Source organism: Melospiza melodia, chromosome Z (assembly GCF_035770615.1).
Source record: "Melospiza melodia melodia isolate bMelMel2 chromosome Z, bMelMel2.pri, whole genome shotgun sequence".
NCBI classification, from domain to species: domain Eukaryota; kingdom Metazoa; phylum Chordata; class Aves; order Passeriformes; family Passerellidae; genus Melospiza; species Melospiza melodia.
The window spans coordinates 45,784,312-45,804,294 of record NC_086226.1 but is presented as its reverse complement, the minus strand read 5'-3'; the positions used below and the strand labels follow the sequence as shown (position 1 = coordinate 45,804,294).

At 37.3% G+C, this 19,983-nt stretch overlaps 1 protein-coding gene across 2 annotated transcripts in view; it reads right to left on the bottom strand.

Annotated features, from left to right (window-relative positions):
* UHRF2 (ubiquitin like with PHD and ring finger domains 2) overlaps positions 1–19,983 on the bottom strand; it is an 82,037-nt gene that overhangs the window by 39,137 nt on the left and 22,917 nt on the right. For both annotated transcript variants that reach the window (XM_063180177.1, XM_063180178.1), the window contains exon 4: positions 12,466–12,684. In XM_063180177.1, the coding sequence (XP_063036247.1) occupies positions 12,466–12,684 (219 nt within the window). The remainder of the gene's footprint in view (positions 1–12,465; positions 12,685–19,983) is intronic.

Sequence of the window (19,983 nt, the reverse complement as noted above, 5' to 3'; positions counted from 1 at the left end):
CCCCCAAAATTTAAGGTGCTTTAAAACCAAGCAACCAAGCAACCAGGCAACCAAAATCAAACAAACCCAACCAATCACACAAAAAAGAAAAAAAAAAGGCAAGCCATGAAAACTTCTGAAGGTATCCACCTTCAGAAATCATAAGAGAATACAACAGCATAGAATCAAAGAATCACAAAGATGTTTCCAAAGAATGGTCATGTCAAACCAAAAGCAGAAGTGCTTGCAAAGGAGGAGAAACCCACATTTCTAGCCTAGCAAGTTTGTAATGAATTTATTATCATGGCTTGAATGTATATGACAGCATTACTGTAATGAAAAAGCTTGGAATCCACGGATTCTCCTGCTCAGAACATGATGAATCTGATTCAATAAGAACTCCTGAAAGTCAGAAAATCCTAAAGAGAAAAAAACGTCCTAACTAATTTAGCATTTAGAGGGCAGCTGCTTATCTTTGAGTGTCTTCATTCCTTATATTGCCCAACTTTCTTCAGGAAAATCACAGCAAATGCTTCCACCATGATTTCCAATTTCATTAGTGCATGATATTAAACCCTCCATTTAAGTGTCCAACAGCCATTACATAATGGTAATACAGCCTTTCCGGTCTTCTGTGTTTGTCTGGAATCTCTGATAATCCTGTAATTATTAATTTTTATGTTGATAAATCCAAATGCTCATATACTTGTGGGTTTAACTGTTGGAGAGATTCTCCAACAAACAAGTGAGAAAAGCATACTTTTGTGCCTCCCTGAAACACCTATACACTAATGCATGGGCAATGAACAAAGGGGATTACAGAGGTCTGTGTAATTAATGCAGCTCCATGTCCACAGTGAGATCATGGAGACTTGATGGGATAGCTCACATGACTGGTATGCTGTGGCTAATCAGTAAGGGCTCTACAGGAAGAAGATGCTAGGAAGACTAGAAGCAGCTGTCCCTTATATGAGGGCAGATGAGAAACTAGTTGAGACCTTACAGATCAAGGTTAGCAGACAGAGCATTAGTGATGCTGTAATGGGTGCCTGATATAGAGAGTAAATCTACAAAGACTCCTTCAGACAACTGGAAAAAGTTGCCAGGCCCTGTTCTCACAGGGAAATTGAAGCACCATGGCATCTGCTGGAAGGTCAACAAAGCAGAACACAAACAATAGAGGGAATTTCTGGAAGTGGTAACAACTTCCTGATCATGGAGAAGCAAATTGCTAGACTGATGCATACAAACTGTGAAGAACTTGTCATGGGACATTAAATTTGTCTGCAATGATGATGAGATGATGGAGTTCAGAATCCTTGGAGGAAGAGTAAAGTACAAGACAACCTTGAATTTCAGGACAGTAAAATGTAATCTCTGAAGAGATCTACTTGGAAAAATTTTACAAGATACTCTGTAGAGATGGACCCAGTAAATCTAATTGCTATTTAAGCTTTATTCCAAACTCAAACATGGTCTTTCACCATGTGCAGGACATCAAAGGCAACAGGAAGCTGGCAGAAATTAATAAAGAGCTTAGATATAAAAAGGAAATGTGTAAGACATCGAAGCTGGAATGGCTGATCTGGGGCAGGAAAAGGTATCCTATTGTGTAGGTGAAGGGCTGGGAAAGCCAAGGTTACTGTTATTGATTTGAATCAGGGGAGTAAAATTCTAACAGGGCCCCTGATAACAACAAACACAGAAAACTCGAGGTACTCAGCACTTTCTTTGCCTCAAGTATTTACTGCTAAGACCAGTGTTTAAGAACCTGAGGTCCCCAAGAGTAGAAGGAATGGCTGAAGCAAGGAAGACTTACCCTCAGTGGAAAATTAGGTTATGGAGCATTTACACCAGACATATAGAAGTCCATTGGCTCTAACAGGTCATACTTATGAGCTCTGAGGGAGCTGCCTAATGTTTGGATGTGTGTAGTCTTAGTCCTGTTACTAAAAAGTGATGACACCTTCCTGTTAAATAGGAGAGAGCAAATATCACGCCTATCTTCAAGAAGGAAGATTGATGACAGATTGATCAGCTTCAACTCAGTCCCTGGGAAAGTGAATATTAGCTGCCTCTGCCACCATTTAGATTTGGACAGAAAGGAATTTCACATGTTAAACAAAGAAAAATTCAAGTCCTGCACAGAGGGAATACCAGTACCTGCTGAGTGTCTCCACCTGACTGGAGAGCAGCTTGGTAGAGACAGACCTTGAGGAACATTAAAAAAAAAACAAAACAACAAGCTGACTATAAACGAGTTATGTGTCCTTGCAAGCAAAGAGGGCCCACAGCTTCTTGGACTACATTAAGAGCAGCATTGCCAGCAGGTAGAGGGAAAGCAATTGCCAATCATGACTCAGCATTAGCTAGGCCAGGTGTAGGCTCCCCATAGAACACAGACATGGGTTTACAGGAGTGGTTCCAGAAAAGGGATACAAAAATGACAAATAGGCTTGATACAGAAGTGTTTAGTCTAGAGAACAGAAGGGTTATGTGAGGATGTTTCTTCCTATGTGTATAAACAGGGAGCCAGACTGCTCTAAGTAGCCCTGTCTCAAGGTAAGAGGTAAAAATACAAATAAAATGCATTTTATGTGGCAAGAGTAAATTTTCTTTTTACAGTGGATTGTTCAGAAAGCTTGTTGAGTAACCACCCATAACGTTATTAAAAATCCCCACTATGCTTAGTCCTAGAGTTCCTTTCCATCTTTGAAGTTTCTCTTAAATGTATACATATGCTTCAACATCACATCTTTATTCTTTTTATTTTCATAATGCTTTGCCCAATATTGCTCATCAGTTCTTCTCACCCACTTTCCACCACTATACCCACCTGACTGCTTGCCTTTTTGCATTTAAATTTGTTTTCTTCTGTTCTTCCTCTTCTGTTTGGACTTACTTTCCTCAGTAGGAAGAAATTAAACTTCAGAATACTTCTAAATATCACCCCCTAAAAAGCAAGTCAAAAGACTTTGTAGTTCCAAGTCTGCATGTTTACTAAAGAAAGGACACTTAGAAATATTGAAGACATAGTTTATGTTCTGGAAAACCAAACAAAACCCTCAAGATGCAAGTCAACCCATTCTTCACCTTCAAAATATAATTTTACAATTATGGCTAGGACACCCAAAACTTTTCAAATTTTAACACTTTTTACTTATTTTTTTCTGTTTTTGTTAAAGCAATTAATGTTTCAACACATAATTAATTGAAATGTTAAGCTTTTAAATGCAATCCAAAGAATCTATTTTCTGCCCCTCTGCTGAAATTCACTGCATTTTATATATCTCTCTTTTGTCCATTTAGATGAGAGGGTGTGTGTTTTGATCTGAGTGGAATAGTAGGTGGAATATTCTTGATGCATTTTAATTAGTGCTTAGTAAAGGAGAGTAAATGCCTTTCCCCAGTCTTCTACTTATTCTTCTTTTTATACAGCCCAAATACTGCTAATCTTCATTTCACACTGTTTGTTCATATTCACCTTGCTTTCTACAGACCCACAGATCCCTCTCATCAGAGCTCCTTCCCGGTGAGTACTGCTTCAAGTTCAACCTGCTTCAACCTGGGTTGTGCCTTCCCAGATGGAAGAAATCTCTGTATTTATCCGTCTTGATTTTCTTGAGTCTCCTGCCACCCACTCCTCCTCTGCTTGTTCAGGTCTCTCTGCTTAGCAGTACTACTCCTGAATTTCCATCAATTTACTGTGGCTGCAAACTTGGCAAGAGTCCACTGTATTGCCACAAGATACTGAACAGTACAGGTCCTCAGGACACATCCTTGCAATTCCTTGCCTGTCATCACTTCCCAAGTAGCATGTAACTTACTAACCACTATCCTTCAATGTTTTCTTTTTCTAAACCCACCTGGCTGTCCATCCTCCAGTTTACTACAGGAATCACCAGACTGAGACAGGATAATGGGACACTTGACATTGAATTAAATCATAACTGTTGCTCTGTCCTTGGTGTTGGGGGTTAGGTTTCTCTCTGTTCCATTTAACTTAGGGATTTTTTCCCCTGCTAGTTGCTATGAAACACTAACAACTGGGTACTTAAGAAAAACAAAAGAAGTGGTCAAGCTCAGAGGAGGAGGGCATCTGGTCGAACTTCTCTTAGCTGGGAGAACTGGGATGACAAAAGATAGGGCTGGGGCAACTGCTTTCTCTCTCTCTCTCTCTCTCTCTCTCTCTCTCTCTAGGTTTCAGGTGAGGACAGTCAGAGCTGCCCTGCTTCTTCTGCTGTGGGGTGAGCCTCTGCTCGTGAGAGCACCCACTGAACTGAGACCTTATTATCACCCACCTCACCAAGAGAGGGACCTGTCACCGTCTGCTCGGGTGCCCGGGATCTTGACTTGCCCCTCTCTGCCCTGCTGGGAGCCGGGCTGCCCCTGTCCCGCCCCCGCCACTTCTTCATCACCGCTCCGAGCTTTCACTGCACTGTAGCCCCGCACCCCTTGCATGTCCTGCAGTTCCCGCCACAGCTCCAGAGCTTCTGATACATCTTGGCTACCGCCCCAGGAGTTTTGCTTTTTCCTGCCAGCCCAGCTTGCTGTTTCCGTAAGTGCTGCTGGGGCACGGGGATCGGCTGCCCCAGGGTTTGTGCAGCAGCAAAGCCTCCCCGCCAGCCCTGCCCGTCCGGGCCGAGCCGCCATTACCGCGCGCTGCCCGAGCCGCGCCACAGCGCCCCCTGCAGCCGCGGGCAGTCCCCGCACCCGCCCTGCCCGCCGGGAGCCAGCAGCGCCCCTGCTGGCTGCGAGCGGAACTGCGCCGGCGGGGAAGGCGCCTGCGGCCCAGAGAGGGCCGGGAGCGGCTCTGGGCTCTGCTGCTGTCAGCGCCGAGCTGCTGCTGCTCTTTGCTCCATCGTACATACTAGTAAAGAACTGTTATTCCTGTTCTCGTATCTCTGCCTGAGAACGCCTTAATTTCAAAATTATACTAATTTGAAGTGAAGGGGTTTACATTTTCCATTCCAAGAGAGGCTCCTGCCCTCCCTTAGCAGACATCTGTTTTTCAAACCAAGACACTTGGCTACAGAGAAAATAGCTCCATCAGAGTAGGCAGATGACTTTGTAAGGTACAATTTGCTCTTATAAAAAATTTTCACCTTGGTTATTCCTAATCATCACAATTTCACCAGCACTTCATGAAAACAGTCCCCTTTCTCCCAAAGACTGAAATAAGGCTGACTAGCCCTCTTTTAAAACAGATGCAGGATTTGCCTTTCTGCAGTTGTCAGGGACAAAAGTCAAAGTGATATTATTAAAAGTAAAATGTTTGTTGACATAAGCTGTGCATTTAACCAGGTTTTGATGCCCAGGAAATTACCCTTTTCCTTGGGATGATTTGCCCTCCAAAGTCTTACCCTTTTCACCAGCAGGACTAAAAGGATCTTAAATAATTTGGCTTACTCTTTGACTCTCTCTGAAAGGCAGACTTGGTTTGCCAATAAAATCCTTGAATTTTAAAAAACAGTATTTCACAGTCCAAAAGACTTAACACAAATTACAAGTATCTAGTTTACTTTCCCTCCATTTTAGGAAACCAACCTGAAACAATCAGTTTCCCCATACTGCTACTTAAGATCAGCCAATATGCAGGAACTGACACAAAGGACAAATCTTGGACTTGTTATGGACTTGTTATGCTCTCTTTTTAAGAAAAGGAAGTATGCAGATCAAATATATGTTCCATATCAGAAAATAATTAGGGACAAGCAAATCTTAAAACAGTAATCCTTCAAATCCTTTCTATTCTTGGGAGCCTCCTGAAGATTTGTCCTCTTTGACGTAGAACAATGAAGCATGCAGGTAAAGAGTGTGAAGGAATAGCTATGATCTGTGTAGAACATGTCCATCACAACTAGTGAGTGTTTGTAAAATAGAAATTTCTGTCCAAAGGTAAAGGAAAAAGAAATAAGAAAAGGATATCTATAAGTCAGCCAAATACTTCTTAAAATGTACACTTTCATAGAATCATAGAATGGCTGGGTTGAAAGCTAAAGATCATCTAGCTCCAATCCCTGGCAAGGGACACTTTCCACTAAGCCAGACTCCTTAGAGCTCCACCCAACCTGGCCTTGAACACTAACAGGGATGGGGTATCCACATCTTCCCTGGGCAACCTGTTCCTATGCCTCACCACCCTCATACTACAAAATTTCTTCCCAATATCTACCCTAAACCAAATATTTCAATTTGAAGGCATTGCCCCTTGTTCTGTCACTACATGCTGTTGTAAAAAGTCTCTATGGCTTTTTTGAAGGCTCTCTTCCGGTACTGGAAGGTTGTAATTAGGTCACACCGAGGCCTTCTCTTCTCCAGGTAGAACAATTCCCCTACTCCCAGCCTTTCCTAATAGAAGAGGTGTTCCATTCCCCTCAACTATCTTGGCCTCTTCTGGACTTGCTTCAATTGGTCCATGTCCTTTCCATCCCCTGCACCTGGATGCAGCCCTGCAGGTGGGGTCTCTGCAGAGCAGAGGGGCAGAATTCCCTCCCTGCCCTGCTGCCCACCCTGCTCTGGATGCAGCCCAGGACATGTGTGGCTCTCTGGGCTGGCAGTGCCCATGGCTGGGTCACATCCAGCCTTCCATCTATCGGCACCCCAAGTCCTTTTCAGCAAGGCTGAGGCCCATGAGTTCATCCCTAGCCTGTATCAACACCACGAGTTTAATGCCACAGTTGCTGAATCAAGGTACTGTATCTCGTAAAGATCTTGCAAAGAGGACAAATCCTACACTGAATGGTTACAGGAGTCACTCTATACATGATCTCTTAATGAGTAATTCTCTGTCAGATAATTTTCTTCTGTTTCACATTTGACAGAAACAATACAGGCTGAATAACAACATTTCTCTAGAACCCAGGATGTCCCAATATCTCCTGGGATATTTGTCCTGTACACCTGAATCATTCACAAAAGGCATGTCACACTACTCAGAAGTCTCATTAATAATATTCTGTCCTTAGGTCCATTGAATCTTTTAATTCTTGACTTTTCCTCAAAACTGAAACCACAACTGAAGAAAGGTTAAAAATCTAATCTGGAATTTAGAAGTGAACAGTTTAATGTACAGTAAACTTCATTTCCAAGTTCAAATAGAGAATTACACACACACACCACTTCAGCTAACATGATTTCTTTTGTCCAACGAGGTAATTAAGTAGTATGCAAAACATTCTGGGTGGCAAGAGTCGTTCCTGTTATGAGTTGTGAGATTGCTCTTTTTGTGATACATAGCCTTAGGGAATAATCTCTAGCCATAGACTCTAGTAAAAGCAGTACAAAGAAATGCTTAAAAAGTTCTAGGCATCACCTCTACAGATTCATCATCAAAAATCCCAGCAGGCTTCTTGGCCACTCAGAATCTATCTTGATTTGAAACAGTCTTGTTGATTCAAGAGGTGTTCTCTTAAGAGGAAAGCGAGAGATATAAATTCACCTTTTTACTAGTTTTGTTGCCTAGAAGAAATATGACGCTTTTACATCTGTGCAAAAAAACGGTAGGTAAGGTCTTCAGCAATTAAAATTCTTATTACTAGGATACCTGCTGATACAGCATGAAAGTTATTTGAGCAAATGGGTCCAAGTAAATACTGTTATTATTTCACACAGCATCAAAACAATGTCACTGCACATCAACCAGCAATAGTCAAAGACAATACAATAAAATAAATGAACAAGGATGTTACTTTGGGTAGAAAATAATGAAAGCATTAGTAACATATAAACCACATTAATGAAAATTCCAGACCTAAAGAAGAAGCACTGTGAGAACTGTACTATTGGGCATCTACCAAATCATGACGACAACTCTGACATGATGATTATCACAATATATACTGAAAGTGATAGAAAGTATGGTACTGTTATTTTCCAAAGTGTCAAAACAAGGTATAACTACCAATAACTTTCTTTTTAACTAGATAGAAATTGACAGAGGCACAGGAATTCTTGAAATTATAAACAAAAAAACCCTGTGCACAGCTTCTTTCACTCACTATTACAGAATACCTCACTATTCGGTAAAGCATTTAATTTCTGTGCCTTTGCAAAGCTGTAAAAACAAATATATGTATGATTTTTTTAAAAATCAGAAGTTAAATATAAATGGAAAATCTTGTCCAAAAGAAGGGAGAAGTTCAAAATAAAATCTGTACAGGTATCAGGTAGCATAAAGATAATTTTAAAATATCATATTGCATTCTGAGACTAAAACATGCTAGATAAGAATAAAAGGAGTAGTAGGATGATAAATATGAATGCATACCATGAAAAGAAAGAGGAAGACAAACAGCAGATCTGGAATGTTACAAGAAAAATACAACAAAAATATTTAAAAATTAAGAGAAAGTAATCTGCAAAAAAATTCCTTTTTGGGAGCAAGGATGTTCATACAAAACCCTGCAGAACTAAAGATGACAAATATGAACATGAAAATTTAAGACCATTCTATTACATTCCTTTACAGCTGCATAGGTGAAGACATGAAATTCATTAAACATTCACTCACCTAAAGAAGAAAATTACGTTCACTCTGTATAATTTATATCTACATTCTTACACACCTCCAAAGGCTTAAGCAAAAAAAAGAATCTTGAAATTGACAGAGTCCTTGCTTGTCCTCAGACTTTCAAGTGTTTACTGAGAAAAACTAAGATCTAATTTGGTCTCTATCTTCAATTCTGGGAAGGAGCAAATGCAGAGCATCATGTGATCTACTTTGGTTTGATTTGCTATGGTGAATTTAAACATATCCACTGGCTCCAAGGCTAAATTCTGAACAGTTAGCCTCAAAGACAACATGTCATATTATTCTGGACTACAAACAAGTGTTGTCATTAGGAAATAAAACACTCTCCCCAAAGGGAAAAACAGGGGATATTTAAAACCAAAGATGGAACACCTTGCCAGTTAAAATAAATTCAGAGGAACCACAGATACTCCAAAATAAGAAACTCACATTCAGAGATCCTGAACTGCAAGTATGCACACAGAGTCATGAGAAACCTTAAGCCCTATTCCATGCCCAAAGCACTGCTATTTCCCTAATATTTGCATCTGAGACAAAGAAAATCCTGTTCTATATGTTTTAGACATCCTAAAATTACAAATTTCAGCTGCAATGTGAATACTATAAAAATGAAAATTAATAAATAAGTGGTCAGTTATTCTGTATAATGATGTTTGCCTCCCCTATTCACTCTCTCATCCTCTATTTGGTAAAATTCACTATTTCATATATATTTTCCAAAAGACGAGCTAATGATGACAGACTGCACAGGAATTTTCCTTTTGGTTATGACTAAGATATGAGTAACAGTAACACTAAACAAATACACATGTCAAAAGGTGCACCTAAAAAAAGTATTCATCATATGTTTTACTAGCTTCATAGCATGACCAAAACCAGAATATTTTTGTTATTTCCCGTGATTATATAAACAGCTTCAGGAAATCTTTGTCAAAAATAGCAAGATCAATAAATAAAACCTTCAAATATGGCATACAAAATTGTTTTATACAAAGCCTCATTGATGTAACAACACAAAGGAAAAAATTCCAAGCAATTATTATATCTGATGCAATCCTAACACCCTTAGAGTCTCCCCCATGTCTCCCTTTACTGCCTGCTAAGGTTGCTCTTAACTAGTACACAAAAAACTAGTCATTCACATACAATCAAATAATCATTAACAGATAATCATAAAAAATTCAAAATAAATTTCACCTTTATTTGAGACAAATAGTTAATGCTAACATAATGTTAAGAACTCATAATCACATATTAATATTATAGACTAGAAATATATTAATTTTATTAGATTAAAATAACAACAACTGCATTATAATTAAAAACTAAATTAATATATTTTATATTATTTATATATTCATTAACAATGAAACACTGAGGTTATTTTTTAATTTGCAAATCGATTTGCCTGAAATTCCAAGCAATTACTTTTGCATGCTCCTTACACAGATTTATGTACAGTAGGAGGCTTGCCTTGTTCATTTACTACTAATTGAGAGGAATGAGTTGGGTTGTACAGGTGATACAGAATTATTCTTTGATAAATTTAAGAAATGTCAGGGCTTGGTTAACTTTACTTTCTGCAACAAGTTGATTATGCATATACAATCTATCAACATTTATAGGAAACCAGAGTTCTTAATTAGGAAGAATATTCTCTGAAATATGATTCCATCTGAAAAATGGACTTAAATTAATCACTTTAGAATAGGTATTTGTCTACTGTGTTGTTTTCCTCCCAGCTCCTTTCAGAAAATATGAGTGTAAGTATCAGGGGGAACCCTATTGTACTAGCCACAGTACTGACAGTATTTGAATTTAGCATCTTCTAGTCTGAAGCATAACTATCAGTTTATTTAGATATAGAAAAGACTACCCCATAGAGTTCCAAGCAGAATTTTTTACTAGCCACCAGGTGCTTCCTTTTGCCAATACAAAACTGTCATAGGTTGGAAATATGGGGGGGATATTCTATTCCTATCTGTTAGAGGTGGGGCAGTTATCTTCTGTTAATTGGGCAGCTTTCTTTATCTCTTCTACAACCAATCCTCCCTCAGGGAGAAATCTTCTGTTAATGGGCCATGTAGTGTCACTGCATGACTGATAAAACTGCATCATCCCACTGGGAGATGCTCTGCCCAGGGGAAAGAGCCAAGCATTCCTACCTGGATATAATCTGAGATTTGGAACATCACAGGCAGCTTTTTCCCAGAGGTGGATTTCCAGAGGTGTATAGCTGTCTTCCCCACTGGATTCCCAGAGGAAGACCAGGCCCATGGACACCACCACTGGACCTTCAGAGGAAAACTTCATCCTTCTAGAGGATCACTGCTCCAACAGAACCGCACCTGTCACTGCAGGAGGACTGCAGCCACCATTTTATCAGACTGCTACCGACATCCTGACCTGAGTGTCAGGTTCTATTCTTACTCTGTCAGTAGTTTTTTTTGTTTGTACTATTACATTTGCATTTTTAGTCTTCCTAGTAAAGAACTGTTATTCCTAGTCCCATATCTTTGCCTGAGAGCCTTTTCATTTCAAAATTAAAGCAATTCAGAGGGAGGGGGTTTACATTTTCCATTTCAGAGGAGGTTCCTGCCTTCCTTAGCAGACATCTGTCTTGTCAAATCAAGACAAAAACATATTTTGATCATCCTATTTTAAACAGATGTTTTCTTTCAGGAAAACTCTGAAAGAATCCATGTAGGCAGTTTTAAATAATGTTATCAACAGACATTTGAACTTGATGTAAACTGTACTCTGGGCAGTTCTATTTTTAGAAGGCCATGAAACCCATCCCTGACTCACCAAATGCCACTAGCACTAAATGCACTACAATGAAAATCTGCATCTCTTCATTGATCCTGTCCTCCCTTTCTTAATCTCTTCTCTCTTTCAAGTTAAGAATTCAAAATATTTTCTCTTTTTTTCTAGGTTTGTATTTCAAGTCTGGGGATTTTTTGCTTTGCCTATAAAACAAGTCCATGTGCCTGCTCTACTTAATAAAAGATAACTATAATGCACTGAGAGTGTCTAGGAAACTACTATAATTCTAAAATTAAAACCTATCCCCAAAACAGACTTTCATTTACTTGCATGCTTTACTGAGCCAATGTCTTTGCTATTCCCCAGTACTAGATAAGATTGCACTTTTACACTAAATATTGAATTAGACCAGATTCACAGCAACTTCTGTGTGTCTCTCCCATGTCTCACACTAAGAGAGATACAGCATCCTCTTTTCTTGTAAAGAAAACTACAAGGTATGCTAGTAGTCCAATTCATTCTCAGGAAAACATTCCCAGAACAATGGTAACACTCATGAGTAAATGTGGGATGTGCCAACATTAAATCATCCACTGGTCATCTGTTCCATCCCTAAGAAGGCAAAAACACAACTTACTGACATCAATATCTTAAGGATATCTGCAGAAAACACTACTCCTAAAGCACTGGACAGAAGTTTTAAAATGAAATAGTAAAACAAAGCAAAGATATTCAGGTGATCTCAGTCACAATGAAAACTTAACAGCAGCTCCACACTTTACTTATCAGAGGTTATAATACTAAATAAATATTTTATTCTTTAAAAATTTATTTAGCCAGTTTACAGACTTGTTCAACTGTCAGAGATGACCCATACTCAGTGAGACCTAGGGGTTCCCAATTATCTAAAAAATTACTGGAACATGCTTTGACCAATCTGAATCACACATAATACATAAAAACCTTTATGGTTGCCTCTGGCAATCTCCTGAAAAATAAAAATTCTGACTTACAGTTAAGTCTGCACCTTGTAAAAACCATGCACTGTAATTCTGTAATTCACACAGCTGTGGAATCAAAGTACAACATTAAAATTAATCTAGTGGTGACTAGCAGATAAAAAAACTAAACCAAATACATTTCATATGATATGTAGAGATTTTCTGAGTTGGTCAAGCAAATCTTACCCCAGCAGAATTTTAGCATGAACCTCTTTGTTAGTCCTTGAGATTTCTCTCAAAGAGGTAATTTCTGCATCAAACCAAAATCCTCTTTCTTCTGGTGTCTCAACATTGTAGTTAACCATCACCACATCACCCACTTTTAGCTCACTCCACTTCAGAATGGTTCTTGCTCGGGGTCGAAGATTAACTGCGTCCATTTCTATTATGCCATTTTCTGGGTACCTTGAAAAGCAAAACCAACAACACCAATGATTATGAGTATGGCAACAGTAAAAAGAAGTCACAGACAACTTTATTCAGAAGTAAAAGTTTTTAAATGTTCTTTGGGCACACAAAAAACATAAAATCCAACTTATTATCCTTTTAAAAATATGGCTTTCCTCTAAATACAAACTAAGAATTTGTTTCATCTCAGATGGGAAAAATAGCTTCCATGAGTTTTTAAAAAAAAAATCAGTAAATGTATATGCACTTCTCAATAATTTAGTGTTATTTGACAGCACTCCAACTAAAATCCCAATGCAGGAAGGAAATTTGAGACGCTTTTTAAATTTGAGATGCTTTTCATTTTTACTACAGTTAGTAGTTTTCATTAGAACTTTTCATGAAAACTACAGTTTTCCTATATTCCTCTGAATAAGGCAACTATTACTTGATACTAGAGCCTGTATTTGCATGTGTGCTGGAAAAATAGCAGAATATAGACAGGATCAAAATACTAATTGCAAAAAAAAAAAAAAAAAAGCTAGCCTGTAACAAAAAGTTAAAAGACGCTAAAGTGAAGTTACTTTTTCATACCATGTGTAGGCAGATAATCTCCCACCACTTAGCTAGTACTACATGAGTTCATGGAACAAATTTAACAGGGAAAATGAAATTAGTCTATTGCAAATAAACAGGTGCTATTAAAATTATCCCTTCTTAACAAATAATGCTGAGGATGATGTATCTGAAATTATATTTTCATCATGAAATTACTGGCACTTTAACAAGAGTGCTCACAATTAAATTAATACATCTTTATCAAACCACATTGTTAAATATTAACGGCAACATCCTACTCTTACTAATAAAAGTCTGGCTCTACCACTTTACAACATGCTTCCCCCTATAGTAAACAAGAATATTTCAAGGTCTTGGGAAAATTGCACTATGCAACTTACTAGTAGTAAGCTGTACTAGTAGTAAGTGGTACTAAAACAACTATCATTAAGAGCATGAGAATGACAGAGTATAGCCTGAAATCAGGATGTCTACTCCTGAACAGTTGACTGAAAGCCCACCAGTGAAACTGGACACATTTTAAACTAGTTCATTTTGCTTGCTTTATGCCTTCTATTGAAACTAACACAGCAGTTTGCTACTACTGATAGTTTTGTTTAATGAAGCATGAATGGCAAGATTTTAAGAGTGGGTGTACCTTCCAATAAACTAATGGCTAAGTAAAAGAACATATCTCTAACTACTTAAAAAGTTAAATACAAAGCCTGTTTTTACACCAACATTTTTATAACCCTAATTATAAAATTCCTCACAACAGAAGTTACATCATACAAAGACTGTGATCAAGTCATTATCAAAACAATAGTTTCATACAATGTAACTCTCCACATTTCCTAAGGTTCTTTTCCCATATTGTTTCCAAATTCAGTGCATACTGAAAAGCTAACATTTCAGGTTTTGCCTTTATGCCATCCAACTTTCACCAAAAGAATTACCATATTGTTCTACCATATTAATTATTAATATTTTAACTGTTATATCCACAAAAACCATGATTGACTCACCTACATATAATAAGAAAAGAGCAAAAAACAGCTATAGAGATCGTGCCTACTTTATTGAATGCCTAAATAACATCACATTATTGTACAACAGGCTACTGAAATCTTAAGACAGCTATGTTTGACCTACTAATCAGTTCCAAAAGTTTTTACAGTAAACCCTTCCTAAAGGTTGAGAAGACAGCAAGTAGAACATAGCAAATACTCAGTTTACTTGAACTCTGAAACCAAAATATTGCCTAAACATCAGGAAACAAGAGGAAATAGATCAAAATCAGACACCATTTATGTATACAGTGAAATAATCAAATAAGAAATACATATGGAATCATAAATATAACAAATAAACATTTTAGAAGTTCCTATGTCACTATTCCAAAACAATTAAAATATTTGACTTACAAGAGTTGACATTCATAAAAACTTAATCTTGATCTGAAAAATCTATTCTCTTCTGAAAGTAAAATGTCTTCAGCTTCTGTTTTTCCTGGGCGAGCTTTGGACAAGGGTTTTTCCCTAAATTAAGATTCCTGTTGTCTTTCTCACCACTACAGAACTCAGAACAGATCCTTCCTATTGTACTGATGTGGAATTTCAAAGACTGTCATAATTAACAATGTCTCCACCTTTGTTCTTGGAAGTAATTCATGAAAAAACCCAAGCAAAAATATTGCCTGTCAGTTATCAAAAGACACTCCCCTCCAATCCCCTTTTATAAACAGAAACTGTTTTCCAAAGGAAGAAAAGGAAGGCTGACTCTAATCAGCGGGTCAAAACACAAAGTAACAAACTTTAGAAAAAAACCAGATGTCTTTTGCCACATTTTACTTTTCTTTTGCAAAGGGTTACAGATATTGAATGTTTTTACTGCTGTGCATAAGGAGAAATGTTTTCATGGTTGCTGATGAATGCTACTAGCTATTTAACCCTTCATATTGGTCCACAACTGATACCACAGGCAAAACAGCAAAAGCAGTACTTGCCACAAGTTTTTGAGTTAGGCTAAAAATTGCAGAGTTAAACTCTGTATGTTAAGCTCAGTACCACTATTCATTATTATACTGATAAGTAAAGAGTACTTTCACTGTAAACTTGTGCCCTCAAATGTGTCTAATGCCACAATTTATTTAAATAAGAAAAAAATGATGGTCACATTAGAAAATGCTACTATCTCACATTCATTTTCCTAAAGTTTAACATGCCATTTGTAAAAATCACATTAATTTAAAATCTAATCTCTTAAATATGGAGGAATAATATTTAGCATACATCACAAGATATGGATGTAGATAAACCAAAATATAAAGAAAATAAATATGGTATTGTGACCTCAAGAATTACCTGAAAATTAATTCTTGCCCATTCCAGGAAGTTTTAATAAATGACTACTATGAGACATGAACATATGCTGAAAGTGTTTTCTCATTTATTGAGTTACTTTTAAAATCCTAAGATCACACTCAAGAGAAAACAAAAATTTTCACAGCAATGTTTTAATTAGCCTAGCATAAATTTGTACAGTTGAAATGAAGATTATATGGCAAAATTAAACCTTTAAATTTAAAACAGCTGTGGACAGTTTCTTGGTTTTCCATCTTTTTAGGACATTTGGCAACTAATACTGAAAAAAGGAGCTATAGCAGCAAGCATAATCCTAAGAATTTAATGAATATCTCCCATAGGATGTCTCTATTTACCTCTAATTTAATTCTTCCCTGTAGCATTTCCAACACTAGCATAGCAAGGACTTCTTGAGATTTCCTATCTTTGTAGACAGTCTCCATAGCAAAGAATTATTCATCAAGCAAAAATTCCAGTATTTCTTAGTTATGGCCAGATGGTTGGCAGTGGTTCCTAAAATGCTACAATGCTAGGACACATAGTAGTTCCATGTCAGAATAAACCCAAGCCTGCTCAGTTTACTGAGACCTTGCAACATACCCTCTAACACTTTTCCCAGCTGTTACTATAACAACTAGAACTGGAAAAATAAAAACAAAAGTAAAGTCTTCCCCAACCACTCTCCACACCAGTACAGTGAGGAATGATAGTAGAGATGCACAATTTTAAAAATTATTTTCCAATACTAATAAAATGGAAGTATCATTTATTTTCTCAATCATAAAATTCAGAAATGAGTCATCCCAACCCCGGAAAGATGGAATAGAAGGGCAAAAACAAAAAAAGGAACAGAAAGGAATGAACTCATGGAAGAGGTAAATCTGACTAAGAAGGTAGAACTGGTTAAAAACTAGGTTGCTACCACCCCACTCCCTTCTAAACTGAGGAAATAATCAGCCCAGTTTTGCTGTACTGTTTGAGAAAGCCAACACAGTGTTACAAAAAGCACTACACTGTAAGCCACAATTATTAATGGGAAAAAAAAATCACTGGGGTAGTCAAGCTGTGCACTTCCAGAAAAACAGTAGGTCTGATAATTTGTTATTACAAGAAAAACAAGTAATATATTTCAAAAGACAGACTTGAAGAGATACTGAATATCAATAAAGATAAAAATCAGTCTCATGGAACATAAACAAGATTTTGATAACTTTACCTAGCAACTAATAATTACAGAACTAAGCACCTTAAACACTGAGAAACTGTATCAATAGTCTGAAGAGAACCATCTTAGTTTCCCAATTACTTAAATTCTGAGTTTCCAAAAATGTAACTTCTAGTCTTACACAACTGCGCTGTATGGACAACATGGATACTCTGAAAGAAGACAGCCTGAAACAAGAGTATCAAAACAGAAGTTCAGAAGTGTAAGAAATACACAGAACATTCAATTTTTAATACAATAATTTTGCATTACAAGTTTAAGTAAGATGAATATCATGAAAAACAGGTTTACTACCCTGGATAGCACACAAGACATGCATTTTTTCAAAAAACTTTCCTCAGAAATGCAAGGAGAATACTTAAAGCTACTTCAAGATAAATTAAAATGTGGTAACATTCAATCTTATTCTCACTGTTAACACAATTTTTTAAACCAAGAATCAGTTTTAAACAAAAAAAAAAAACTTTGTTATTATTTTAGTTGTTCTCTCAAACACCTGCTAGGACAGCAAAGCTTCAGTCCCTTTGCCCAAATCCTTTCTAAAGAGCCATAGGAAACACCTAGACTGTCTCCTCAAACTTCTTCCTATTCAGTTTGCACAAGGTGCCTACCATGTAAGAAATCAGAGTCTTACAGTAAATGCCTGTTGCCAAAACCTGGACTACAATACAAATACTCAGACATTATAAAACACAGAACAAGCAGTCAGAAACCCATTGCAAATGGGACAAATAACCTTACAAGGAACTAACTTCTGGAAATGAAGAGCAGCGGTGTGTAGCTACTCCCATAAAATACTTTCAAGTATGAATGATTCTGGTGGCATGCTTTCTAGTGAGGATATATAGAAAAAAAGACATCTGGCATATCAGCTCTTTGATTACTTTAAGATTGTCTAATAATCTATATGAGGTAAAAATTTTGAATGAGTAAACAAACTAATCACTGATACTAGGAAGTGGAAAACAAAATTACATTGCTAGGAGAGTTGCTCCAAGTAGTCACTCAGACTACTTATAAATATAATTATATATATTTTGTGACTGACATAAGGTCAGAAAGAACATGTGGTACTCTTAAGAACAGATTGTCTTAACATTCTACTTGGCAGACAATACAGCTTTCATTCCTCTTTCTCTTCAGAAATTCTAAACTCTCCAACATAAACAAAAGCATATAAGTGCTATAAAAAAAACTACAGTCTATAGCTCCCATAACTTTGTCATGTTTCTAGTCATTAACTTCATGTCCTTCCCTTTCCTCACTTCAGTGTCTCAGACTAGAGTCAGGAATCTCATAGCATGTATCCTCCACATTTGCACTCTTTTCTGTGTCAAATGTACATAAAGAAAAAAGTCAGATAACTCAACTAAACATTTACAAGGGTTAATTGAGAAACACATAGCATGCAAAGGAATGTATTTTGACATTTCTTCACAGAAGACAAAACAGAGCAGTTTGCTGCAGAAAGCAGCTACCTCTCAAAGAAGCAGGGAATCTTTCCTATATGAGGCCCCACTGGATATAGGATTAATTTCTTCGACTGATGAATGAAAAACCCAGTAACATTCACCTAGTAAACCTAGTTTTTAGATATATTAAGAAACAAGAGCACTTCATTGTACAGTCACATAACTACAAAATTCAATGCAACTTCACTATCAGATGTACACAGCTGGAAAGCAAAGTATAAGAAAGAAGTAGAGGCTACTTCATCTGAGAACAGCCCATAATGTCTTTTGGTGTCCAAAAATCAATTTATCAGTAGTGTGATCTAAGTGAATTCTCAGATTAAATCCCAGCCTACTACCTGTATGTGAAAATTTCATATTAAAAACATTCAGAAAATTGACCCAACTAAGCAAGTCTAATCTTCAAACCATTCCTTAAGAAAATAATAGCAAGCTTAATACTACTATTCTCTTGACAATCTCTTCAGCTGTGAATTACACTCAAGTAGAAAGTGGGTTTTTTTGACCAGGAGAACTCTTCTCCTCATTGCCCTCAGTATAGTCTGTGCTCTCCAGCTATAAGACTGTGTCTTGTATATTGCTTTAACAGCCACACAGGATGACTACACTTTTTTGACCTCTGTGGCAACACAGTGAAATCCTAATTTTATTAATATGTGCGTGTGTGTACATCTTTCAAATCTGAGGGCATTACTCCACAGCTTATATTAAGCATGAAGTAAAGAGAAGCAATTAGTTCCCTAGAAGAAATAACTGCAGCATACTTTATATGGCATATGACGCAGATATTACCTCATGGTTTAAAATAAAATTCTCTGATTGTTATAAAACCTGAGGGGAATATCATCAGCCAGAACAATGGCCTTGTAAGAAGTTACCTACACTTGAGTCATACTTAATTTGTACTTGCATGTAAGTTGGCATACTGAAATTTTTCATGTGCAGAAACATCCAGCCTCCCTGTGGCTTCTGCTGAGGGCCTTCTTAAATGGAAAGACTTTATTACAAATGACTGAAACAAGAAAAGAAAGGACAAGACATTACTTGATTGCAATCCAAATACTTAGGGTAAACCCTAAGTCTTCCTGCTGCTTTGGGGAGCTAATGATCAAGAAGCCAATACTTGCAGAATGAGAACTTTCTCCCTGAAACTAAGTACACGATAACCAGTGCTACACCAGTAACAAATATGAAACACAATAAGGTAAGAGGAATGGGCAAATGCTGATATAACACAGCATTGTAGGCACGTCCTTATGGTGCTACTCTGCTACTGAAATGTCCTGTTTCTGATTTGGAAGTGATTCTTAAGCAAGCTTAAGAATGTGGGGGAGATCACCTACAGTTATCTCAGTTAATTTTAGGACCTTAGCATGTGCTGGCTTCCTCACAAGTCCTTTTAAATCAGCATTCAGTTTTTTTATGTTCAAGACAGGTTAATTTCTTCTGTATTTAAAGTCAGTTGCTGGGAGCAGAAGAAAGAAATGTATGATAGTTTTGTACGAACCCTGATAGCACATCCTTGACTTCAAAGTGTTTAATGGCTCCTTGTGATACCCACAAATGCAAACGTGAAATGGAAATACAGGGAATAAAGTCTAAGGGGAGGAAGAAACACTGACAAAAACAGGAACACACCTTCAAACTGCTGACATCAGGGAAAAACCTGCATTCAGAAATTGAAAGCAGAAGATGGACT